This window comes from Calidris pugnax, unplaced genomic scaffold (assembly GCF_001431845.1).
Source record: "Calidris pugnax isolate Ruff unplaced genomic scaffold, ASM143184v1 scaffold144, whole genome shotgun sequence".
NCBI lineage: Eukaryota > Metazoa > Chordata > Aves > Charadriiformes > Scolopacidae > Calidris > Calidris pugnax.
Genome location: NW_015090911.1, coordinates 460296 through 471895, shown reverse-complemented (window position 1 = coordinate 471895; position 11600 = coordinate 460296). Strand labels below are relative to the sequence as shown.

Below are 11600 nucleotides of genomic sequence, written 5' to 3'. Positions count from 1 at the left end.
GGGGGGGGGGGGGGGGGGGGAAGGGAGAAAGAGGAGGGGAGAATCTGGATTCAGTACTATTCCTCCTCTTAATCCACAATTTTGTGGTCACAGACACAGAATTCACGCACACAAGTGCTACTGGTTTCCAGTAACCCTTCTGGAAACATGAGGGAGAAAGTCAGTCTAACAGCACAAAGGTCATTCCCTACAAGGCGTGTTCCTCACCCTACTGATCCGAGACGATACACACAGAGAAACATACACCCAAATGTGACTTAATAAAATCTTCAAGTCTTCAGCTTATTAATTTTTCTAAATTTTTCTCATTTCATCCCAGTGATTTCATTAGGTTAGACTTCTTCATCTTTATTAAAAAATAATCAGAACTGAAATGTTTCAATAAACCCAATTTCTGTTTTAAGTAGTAAAAGATGATTCAATGCAGATGAAGCAAAAATGGAAGTTAAAAGTACAATGGCATTAGAGGCTTTGAGAATCTCCTTTAAAAGATTTTAAATACAAAAATTATATATTAGTACTCTGGAATGTCTTTGTTTGTTTTTTACAGAAAAAAAGAACTTTAAAAGCAATTTTTTCACTATGTTCTCCAGCTGTATACATCAAAACAAAATCCTTTAAAATTTAGGGGTGGGAAAAACCAAAGGAGAAAATCAACACTTAAACCATCTCTATTAAAGCAGACAGAGCAAACTTTGTACCGATCAAAAAGCAATGACACATTATCTTCAATAAAAGGCTTAATCTTCCATTATGTTTTCAAATTATTTCCCTCCCAACACATTCAGATTAAAAGAAATAATCTTCCCCCACCCCAAGGGGCAATAAATGAAATACCCCCTTATAAATAACACAAAACAATCAAAATTATCACGTGGCCCTGAATTACCTGGGAGTTAGAAGCAATGCGAAACATATCAGCATCTACAATTAAATAAATGGTGAAAAGCCCCCTAAGATACTGTTTTCCTTTAAGATTATCTAAATGTTGAGGAGACAATTTTAGTGCTGTAGACACAGCCCATCACAAAGTCAAACTTAACAGTGTTCCATAACGTGTTTTTGAAAAGAAATCTGGTGTCGGAAGAGAAAAGGGACACCTACAGTAAAAATTGGCACACTCAGCTTGAACAAATATCTGTAACCAGGGACTACAACACCAACTCCTGGTTTCCTTCAAATCTGTATCTGTATCAGAAAATTAGAAGGTATGTTACATGATTCAGGGTTCCCAAAAGTAATGTTGGAGAGCCTACAAAACAAAAATATATTTAACGGTTCAAAAGTCTCTACACTGAAATACTGCCATGACTTTTCCTACCCAAATGTGGAAGACACTTTGATTATTTCCTTACCCTACCCAGGAAAAATCAGGGCCCAGATCTTCTGTTATCATGTCCTATTGAACCAATTCCAGATATGTAACATTAAGAGATTGAGACTTAAACCCAGATATTGGGTTTCTCTACATCAGAAATGTATTAACAAGGACATTAAGAGATGAACATATAGCTATTTAAAAGTCATTATTATAATCCATGTATTACAGATGACTTGATCTAAAGAGATGTGTAAGTTAGAGAAAACTACAATGACAACTTTGGGGCACATGGACTTATGAACACAATAACGACACAAAGTCAGGATACAAGATAACTGGACCAGTCTGTTCTCTATCTAAGTGTTGCACACTCTGAGTGTGCCATCTCAAAATTCTTCTGATGGCCACCAGTTTCTCCAGCAGACAAGAAAATAAAGAATTGTTCCCTACTCATCCTCTGCATGTCACTTGTGATTTTATGAACTTTTAATAGTATTCTAAACTTAGCCACCTCTTTTCCAAGCTAGTCCTTGTCTGTTGTGTTGTGGTAGTCTGTTCTGTTATGCTTTCCAAGAGTCTTAGTCTGTTGTGTTGTGGTGTTCCACAAAATCTCTCTCACATCTGGGAGGAGTCCACTGCACAGCTCAGATGTGATGACCAGCATCAGTGTGTAGAACAACACACATTACGTACTGAGATTCAACATGTCTATGGAGCAAAAATTCGCTACAGCAGTCTTCACCTCAAAAGTGGAAACAATATAAAATTGGGACACTTTGTTAAAAACAAATTTAAAAGGGCAGTTAAAAGGGTAAAAATATTTGCAAAAGGCACAAATTTGTCTAATAGCTCTACTAAGGCTCCAAAAAAGGACATACAACCAAGGAGAAATACTGCAGAAAGATTAGAGTCATTCCGGTTAAGTGGAACAGTAAAGCAGACTGCTAAGTCCAGTCAGACCCAAATAAAGAAAAAAGCAAATAACAAACTGATAGATCAAGGAAAAAACAAAACAAAACAAAACAACTTCAATAAAACCCAACAAAAATCACCGAACAAAAAAAATCAAGAAAAAACCTCACCAAAACCAAACCCCACAATAAATCACAGCCAAAGATTAAGAGGCACCCTGTTTAAAGCATTAGGTCTAATAACAACACTTTAAATGTATCAAAAATAGGAAGTTTGAGTATCTATGAAAGCCATGAGGAGATAAAGCCGCAGAGGACCTGTGGAAGCCACGGTGGGGGACCTGTCTGAAGTTATATGAAGTGTCATATAAATACATTACAGAATGAACAATAATAAATTGCTGGGATCAACTGGTACTTGCTCAAACTTCTGAAGGAGTTCAAGTATGAAATAGCTCAACTATGAACTGCAGTGTGCAACTAATTGCCTAAAACTGCCTCGGTTCTCGGGCACTGAAAATTGGCAAATGTAGGAGTCTTTTAAAGGGACCTGCAGTGATGCAGAAACCTACAAATGAAGAAGTCTGATGCTTATAACAAGCAGATTGATAGAAATTATAATAAAGAATTGATAAACTTGACATATTGGTGAAAAGTCTTTATATTAAGTAGCAACTCACTGGGGACCTCTACTAGATTTGTAGAGTTATTATGTATCTGAAAAGGGAAAATATAGTCTATCTGGAGTTCCAAATGCTTTCCTGCAGATCTATCACCAAAGACTCAAAAGTTGCCATAAACTAAGAGGAAAATCCATTAATGGATAGATAACTGGTAAAAATACAGGAAGTAAAGAGAAAGCATTAAAATTGGTCTGCTATAAAGTGGCCAGGGAGGTCACCAGCAGAGCCTCACAGAAATCTGTGAGGGCCTGAACTCTTTAATGCATTCATAAGTGGCCTAGAGAAAGGACAAATAATGAGATGGCATTCACTGCTGATTCTGTGCTATTCATAGCAGTAAAAACAGAAGCTGGAGGTCTTTATTGAGGCAGAGAATTAGAATATCATGATGAGAAAAAAAAAAGTACATATGTAACAAATCAAATAGTGTAAAGCACTAGTTAATGTCCTTAAGTGACAGAGAGGCAAGGATTTCTTTTGTAAGTAGGCAAGTCATCAGCTGGAAATAATTGAGAAGACAGAACTGTGTCTGTCTGCTGAGACCATCTCCTGATGCACACAACGTTTGACCAACAGAGGTAGGAAATGACAGGGGCAGGGCCTGGCTGAAACCTCAGAAACACTGCAGTATCCTGGTCACCCAGGTTCAAGTTATGGGCTGGCACCACTTCATGTCACTTCCCAAAAGGACTCTCTAAAGCAGTGGCAACTTCCATCCTTCCCAGCTTTCCATCACTACAATTTTTACTGAACATGTTACCACATCTCGAGCTTACATTCCACTGAGGAAAGTGCTATATGTTCAGGATCACATATATCCACCCCCTCTCCTATCCCTTTGATTTACAAACATTTAAAACTCTGTAAATAATCAAGGCACTGACCATGCAGCATGTTGGTTAACTCTGTGTTTGCCTCCAATCTATAATGAAAATATGAATGACAAACAACTTAATTTTAGTTCCACGCATTCAGCTACTAAAGGGATAGGATGTCAGTGCGTGTTACTCCAGGCTTATTTTACAGTCCACAGGAAGACAGGTACCACCAAAAGGTGATTTAGCTGATCCTAAAATAAGTCATTGACCCTAAAGGGAGCTGAGGATAACTAGCTCAGTTGTCTCAAGATAAGCAAGATGAATTCCACCCTAACTGTACGAGCATCACAGTTAATCATCGTTATTACATGGACCAACCAAGCACGGAGATGTGTGGTGCCAGGATCCTGCCCTGAAGAGTTCACAGCCTGAAAAGTCCTGGCAGGTGAAGGAGAGAGGAAAAGGGGAATACAATAACATACAAGCAACGTAGGGGAAGTTTGACAGAATCACATTTTGGGAGAATGTCTTCTGAAAGTAAGACGTGATTATTCTGTACGTATAATTACTCGATTCCCCCCATATCATCTGAAGGAGAAGGAGCAGAGCACTGATTACAGTGCTAGCAAGAGAACCATGAAGAGAGGAACCAAGACTGGTCCTAGTTGGCCAAGCTCTGTAGAAATTGCCATTGCAGTAACCAAGAAAATGTAAAAGGTGTGACAGAGCACTCAGAATACCAGTGGAGGAAGAAAAGACAGTCAAATCAGGTTTTTTGACAAAGGAGTAAAGAAAAGTACAGAAGGAACCTGAAAATATTTTTTCAAAAAACATTTTTTTCAGAAAAATATTTTGATATTAAGTCTTCACTGCTGTGATAAGTGCAAGGAATCACATCCAGTGAACAAACATTCACTTAAGACTTAACATGGTATTTGAAATCTGCAAAAGCACAGGGGGGGAAAAAATGTGAAAAAAGTAATTAAGATAACAATGAAAATGACAATAAGAAGCAGATTTAAAGAGTTAAGTGAGCTTCATAATATGATTTGTACTCTATTTTCCTTTGCTTATTATTACTTTCAAACTACAATCAAGTTATTGTCATACCACTGAATGATGGAAACCTTGCCAACTACTTCAAAACTGACACATTTTCTGTTGCACTGAACATTCCCAGAGGACGTTTCCCCTCATTTTAATACAAAATCCTGTCAGATCCACCGAGCTAGGGGAAAAAAAAAAAAGTGTAAAGGATATGTAGCTGTAATAGACCTCCCCCAACTAGTCAACTTTGGAATAAAAGACGATCAAAAAAGACTCAAAGATCCAGTGCTAGATTAATGCAAATATCTGCCTGTTTGCAAGTGTACTTTTTGATTAAACTGGCATACATCAAGTACAATTAGAAAGGTTATTTATAACTAAGAAATACATAATTCTGCATTTTAATGAGGGTGACAATTACAGTCAACAGTTGCTAATTAACATTAATCCTTTTGCACTGCAAGTCAGAATTTCCCAATACGATTTTCATTGTCAGCAATGGACACACCAAAACTGTTATCGCAAAGCAGCTATTAGGTTGGCTGCTTTGACACAAATAGGTGTTCCTGTTACACACAGTAGAGAAAAAGAAGCTGATGACGTGTTAAATTTGATAAGCTCAGATGTAAATATGGAATGTCATTTCAAAATTTACTTGATGTATACAACACCAAATAGAATCAAGGCTTATCATTTTCATGGCTGAACCCAATTCCAAGCTTCCCCAGAGCCAGGCTGCACAGGTGAAATCTGATTTCAACACAAGCTTGAAAACTCCCATTGTTAAATTTGGTTTTGATCCCAGTCCTGGGTTCACATCTGCTTTTCACCCCTGAGATTTCAAAGCTTTTAGTGGTCATAAGTGAGCAGCTTAGGTAAGGAGTAGCATTTGCCCAGTCTGTGTCTGTTTCTGAAGCAAAACTCTGGAGCAAGTGCTGAAGATAGGAATGATTACTGCTGATGGGTTTGCTGCTGTAGCATAGCCTTATTGCAAATTTTTTTCTTACATAGAGTGTCAAGAGAACTTTGGTTCTTAAAAACACTGCATTTTAAATCCTCATTTTCCAAAATTGATCTAATGTATTTCCATTCATTGATTAAAAATTCCTCTGTAAAATAAATGCCAAGTCTATAATAACAACCGTTGACCTAATTAAACACTTCTATTTCTGATAGCCACAATCCTCTAAAAGAGAAATTATTTAGATTTGCTATGCATGTCTTTCCAAAAAGAGAAGTAATCTCTGTTTTAGCCTCTCAGCCATTGCCTTTTCCGACAGAAGCACTAGGAAACCTTCTAACACTCTCTTTTCATACTGGTCTTTAACAGGAAGAGAGACCTGGTCCAAACACCATCAGAGGCCCAAGATCATAATGCAGCCAGTAAATAAAGTCTCTACAAGAGTGCTGAGGTGCTCACCATCTGGGTCAGGCAATTACGGTGGGATCAATGTCATATATAAGTAAATGAGAAGGCAGAAAAGGAGAATTGTGAGCACTAAGCAAAGAAACCTATAATGCACTTCTTACAAAGCACTGTAAAATTCACATTTATTTTGTAAGTATGAGATAGATGGGTTATTTCTACATACAGAGGTGCCCAACTAAAATCAAGATAAGTGATATTAATGTCCTATGGTCAGTATTATTGAACCTCGAAAGCAATAAACTATGAGTCGATAAATATTACATTTGCAACATAGTTAACATTCTTCTACTGTCTCTGGCACTTATTACACATTGTAACCGCAAGTCTACAATACATTATTCATATTTGGGGTGTCACTGAGTGATGGATTGCTGTAAGAGAGGCTGTCCTTTAAATAAATCAACAAATAAAAATGCAAATGTTAACATTTTCAGCCACAACTTTTTCCATCTTGAATGGGGAATGAAAATTTCACATTATATCGACAGCCAGCAGAGAGAACAATTAACAGCCTACACTGTGAATAAGAGAGATTAATTTGCCAACGTCTGGTTTTATCACTTGCATATGGAACTATATCGGACTTTTTGTGCTGCTGGCTTTCTCGGGGAGTAGGCAAAACTTGCATCTCCTACCACCTTCAGCACCTAACTCACCACCCTGCTCCAAACACGCTTTTAATCCCTTTAAGTGTTCTTTAAGTTAGATCTGGAATTAAAGTTTTTTCTCCTCCCCGTCGTCCTTTTGCAACTTGAATGGCGTCTGATTCTAAGTGGGGTGAAAAAAATAAAATCAAAACATCTATTTCTTTGGCAGTGCTTGCTTAGACCCTACAGGAGAAAGAACTTCATACTGTTGTCTCAAGAGCAGAACCGAATTTAAGCATCCAACACGCACAGACCTGAGAGGCAACACCACAGCACAAGTAAGGCAAAAGCTTAAATCTCATCACTGTCGTATTTCCTAGCACTCAGCATAACAGACCCACTCTAGACTATTCCAGTGTGCATTATTAAGTATACAACTCTGCACATTATATTTTACATCAGATATTAATTTGCTTAAAAGTCCCTGAATACACATTCACCTGAGATGTGCTGGGCAATTGGGTAAATAGTTTCGTTTTTAAAGTGTCCCTAAACACAAATTTACACAATACAATCTGTTTATAAGAACTCCAACAGGCCACTGTAGTCTAACAGATAATAATATAGCTTGAATATAGTATTCATATTGCAGGAACTTCTAAATCACTTATTTTAATGGCTACAAGAAACTTCGCTCCAAGACAATGCGTTCAGCTAGCATTAAAGCTCTGATTTTACTGCAACAAGAAAACACAGGCTTAATGCTGAAATCCCAGGCTATCACTCAATCCCTTAATTTACCTAACTGTTCTTAAATTCACTTCTTAGATGCCCAAAGTGAAAAATGTTACAGGAGAATTATCTGTTTCCATGGTGAGCAGAACAACCTTTGCCTGTGTCTTTTTAAGTGCTTGATTATCTGCAGTGTTATAAGACTTACTGTGCCAAACTCGACACTGCAACTGTTCCTGCGTGGGGAGAGCCTGACAATTGCACCAGGGTTGTAATCAAATTAAATGGTCTTTCACAAGGCACAATTTACAACACTTTTTTTTTTTTTTTAAAAAAAAGGAATACTTTGATTTAGAGCAGTTCCATTTCTGTTTTTGCAACATAACACTTGTTTTGCTGAAATCAGTACCTGATTACACCTCAGGTAAGACCTAGTTTATGTAAAAACTTTTTCATTACTGAATGAAAGTATACAAATGCCACTGCCTCGCCTTTCCAGCTCCCTTCCAGCTCACAGCCAAACACCAGAGTCTTTCTTCTAGCAAAACAAGAGCTATGAAAAAGATGTCCCTGGTCACCACAGAGGTAATGTTTAAGACCATCAGAGGAACTATGCTTTAGGGGTAAGGAACAAACTTCCTCTTCCAAATTTGCCCATTCCCAACCTTGGCTGCGATTCTTTCTCCAAATACATGGGCTTGAGTCTAGATAAATAAGCACTTGGAGTAGAAAAGCTTTCCAGACCTGCTGTGAACATAATTCCAAGGGGTTCATGCAGGTGTAGGAACTTGGCTTAAGAACACTGGATAGCCAGACATGCCACGCTTGGCTGTGTGACGAAGAGCAGCAACAGGCCTGTGTAGAAGCACGATGGGCAAACCCTTAGCCCAACTCAGGACGCCAGGTAAAGAAATGCTATTTTTCTTTCAGAGATATCAATGAAACCACCTTGTACACATGCATTCTGCCAGTTTGGTCCTTCTACAGGTCTAGCACACACCTCAGGTCTCAAAGCACACACCTCTGCCTTCTAGGGACACTCATTTCTCATTCCAGGCATCATCCGTTCCGAGGGAGAGAAGAAAGTAGGACTTGCAGCCATCCTTCCTCGAGCAGGAGGTAGCTGTAACTCACTGAAGCCTCCAGCTGAGCCCTGCCAAGACGGACTATCAAGCCAAGGCATCTCCTACCTGCCATGCCTGCTTTACCCAGCCAGCCCTCCCCAGAAGCTGTGCTAGCACCCCGGTGCCTCGGCGCTGGCAGGGAGCTTCTGTCGCTTTCCAACACCTTCTCCCTGGCAGCCTTTCCGCTGCTGCTGCTACTGCCGGGTGCCAGGGTTTGTGCTAGTTAAAGCTGGCACAAACACGAGTTGAATCTAGTCCTATAAATTTAAAAAGTCAAAAGTAATTAGTTTTACACGTACTGCCGAATAAATAAATTTGCTCTCGGGCTAGGGCTTCGTGCCGCAAGTTTCGGGCCCGTGCCAACTGTTGTGGTTAAGCTGTTAACCCCCTCCCAAATCACAGATTATAACGAACATGCTGACAAACCCTAACTTTAGTGGCACAAAAACAGCAATAATTCTCAATATTGATTAATTTAGTTAGTTAAACCTGCAGTCTAAGCTTATAACCAGTCAGTGATAAATTGAGACTGACCTGCTGCCCAAGCAGGTTTTTTGATGAAGGATAGGATCGGCTTTGGGTCCCCACAGAAATACTTGTCCATTTACCATTTTCAATTAGAGAAGGCCATGAGTAAGGGAAAGCACAACATGGCTGCTTAACCTGGTCAATTTTACTTACAGCGCCGACGGAGAGAAAGAAAGAGAGGAAGCATGGGAAAGAGCACCCCAGAAATGCAGGGGTTTTCAAAATTCGACATCAACTGGTAAAATAAACCTTTAAGGCTGACAGCTAATCAGACTCCTTTTACTGATTACTTTATGTGATATGATTTCTAACAGCATATTTCAACAAATATTTTACTCCCCTCTGTGGAGAAGAATGGGCCATCAATCCTCTTGAATAAAATTCCTTTTTCTGAACAGTTGTTGTATGATGTGAATAATTATATCTACTCCTCAGTGCTTCAATGGAATATCAACTTATCACTATTGGGTGGTATCAAGCAGTATCTTTACACACACTTTATCTGATAATACTGGCTTGCGAAGGTAAACCTTGCTTCTAAGAGAAATGCTTAGGCAATCTTGCGGTTTCTGCTTGTTTAAACATATAGTTACTTGTGGGAAACAGAGTCCAATCTATCTCAGTTCTCAAATCCTCCTAGAATTATCATCCCTTCCTTCAGAAGAAAAAAAAAAAAGTGTTTCCATAGCGAGTAAGTACAAATTTGTCAATATTGATAGTGGTTTTTCACCTATTATATATCGCAAGTTCTCTCAGAAGATAGAAATAAACTGCCAGCTGCTGCCAAGCATACAGGGATGATATCAAGCATACATTTTCCTAGTCCACTGGGCCAAGAGAAGATTAAATCTGACTCAAGCCCTCTCCTTCTCCAAGAAACATTTAACTCTTCTTACGAATGGTCGTACATTCTTGTCATCCCACTGCACAAAGTCATCTAACCAGTGGTGCAAAATACAGCAAATTCATACTTCAGTCTGCATCTACTTTGTTGCTCAACTAAAGATTTTATTATGAGAAAATTTGGGATATGATAAAGAAAAGCAAGTATGCTGTTTTTCTAGGTACTTACAGCTAGAATTGTAATCCTGCCTAAAGAAGGCAAGTTGTTTTTAGACTCGTAATTGTAACAATGCTGCTGCTTTCTGTTTCTTCATTGGAGCAGAAGTGATAATGCTCCTTTTCCAGTGCATTTAGTGCAGATATATAGTATGATCAGGAATTGCTGACTTAATGTGATTTTGTTGCTTGTCATTAAACATAAAATAACTCTGGTACAAAACATTTTAAAAGAAATGCCATTTGATAAAGTATGGGGGTTGGGGCAAACACAGAGGGATTAAAATCTTCAAGTGGATTTAAAGCCTAACAGGGGTTAATGCCATCCATTCAAATTATTTACAAATGTATTTAATGTGTCAGGACTTGGAACATAAAATGCTTTCTGTTTAAAATCTAAGTAAAATTAAAATGCTAGCACTGGGTATATTCCTGCTTTTCTTATTCTAACAAGCAATTTAAGGCTTACTATAAATGTCAAAAGGATATGGCAGTTTTTAGTTTATATTATCCAGCTAACGTGAAATATCATAGAAATTCAGCCACTTCCCTGCATCTAGGAGAATTTGATGGTTGTGTTTGCAGAATCTTAAACCAGAGATTACCTAGTGCCTTACCGTGAAGTGTCATGCCGGATTGGAGATGTGACTGCAGCTGCAAGCTCTTTGCCACTGCTGACCAGCGCAGGAGATATGGCTGCATTCTTCCTAGGTCCGGAGGCTGTCCCTGTGGAATAAAGTGAAGACAAGCCAGACATCAGGGGCTGGTAAGTTTTGGACAGATGTTTTGTGATTCTGCGTTATTATAGAACACTGCGGACTAAAAGTCGCAACGTTTTCGGAGTGCCACAGAGCGAGATGGCAATCAAAGAACTCAGCAGTTGACAGTACTGAGCACAGCATGCATTTCAGGATCACACAGAATCAAATCTGTAGAACAAGTCACACTCTACAGCCTCCACCTTACTGCCCAAAGCTTGACAGACTGGCACTGTTATCATTTCTTACAGTGGTCCACAGGATTCAGCTTGTTTCACAGATGCGGCTCTCATGACATGCTACAAGATGTTAGTTTTGCAAGTGTAAATATCACTGTAACAGTATTTTGCTTTCAAGAAAATAGAACTGTTAAACCCATTCTTTCTTCCCCAACAACTCCTGAATTAGAAAATAATCCTAGTTGAAAGGTGAAGTCTGGAGGTCGTGCAGCCCGATCTTCTACTCAAAGAGGGGCAAACAAGTTGAGGTTTAAGGCACTTGCCCAGTTTGGTTTTTAATGAACCAACTGCTCTGGTTCCAGTGCCCAACCACCCTCACAGTGAAAAGTGTTTTCTGTATAGTTAACCAGAATTTCCACGAATT

General features: G+C 38.8%; 1 protein-coding gene across 5 annotated transcripts in view; it reads right to left on the bottom strand.

The window, feature by feature from the left end:
- The window catches only part of KIAA1328 (KIAA1328 ortholog), a 179758-nt gene that overhangs the window by 20010 nt on the left and 148148 nt on the right, over positions 1-11600 (bottom strand). For 4 of the 5 annotated variants that reach the window (XM_014949408.1, XM_014949406.1, XM_014949407.1 and 1 more), the window contains one exon: positions 10857-10965. In XM_014949408.1, the coding sequence (XP_014804894.1) occupies positions 10857-10965 (109 nt within the window). Of the gene's footprint in view, positions 1-10852; positions 10966-11600 lie in introns of those variants that run through there. The other variant, XM_014949410.1, reaches the window with a different exon arrangement.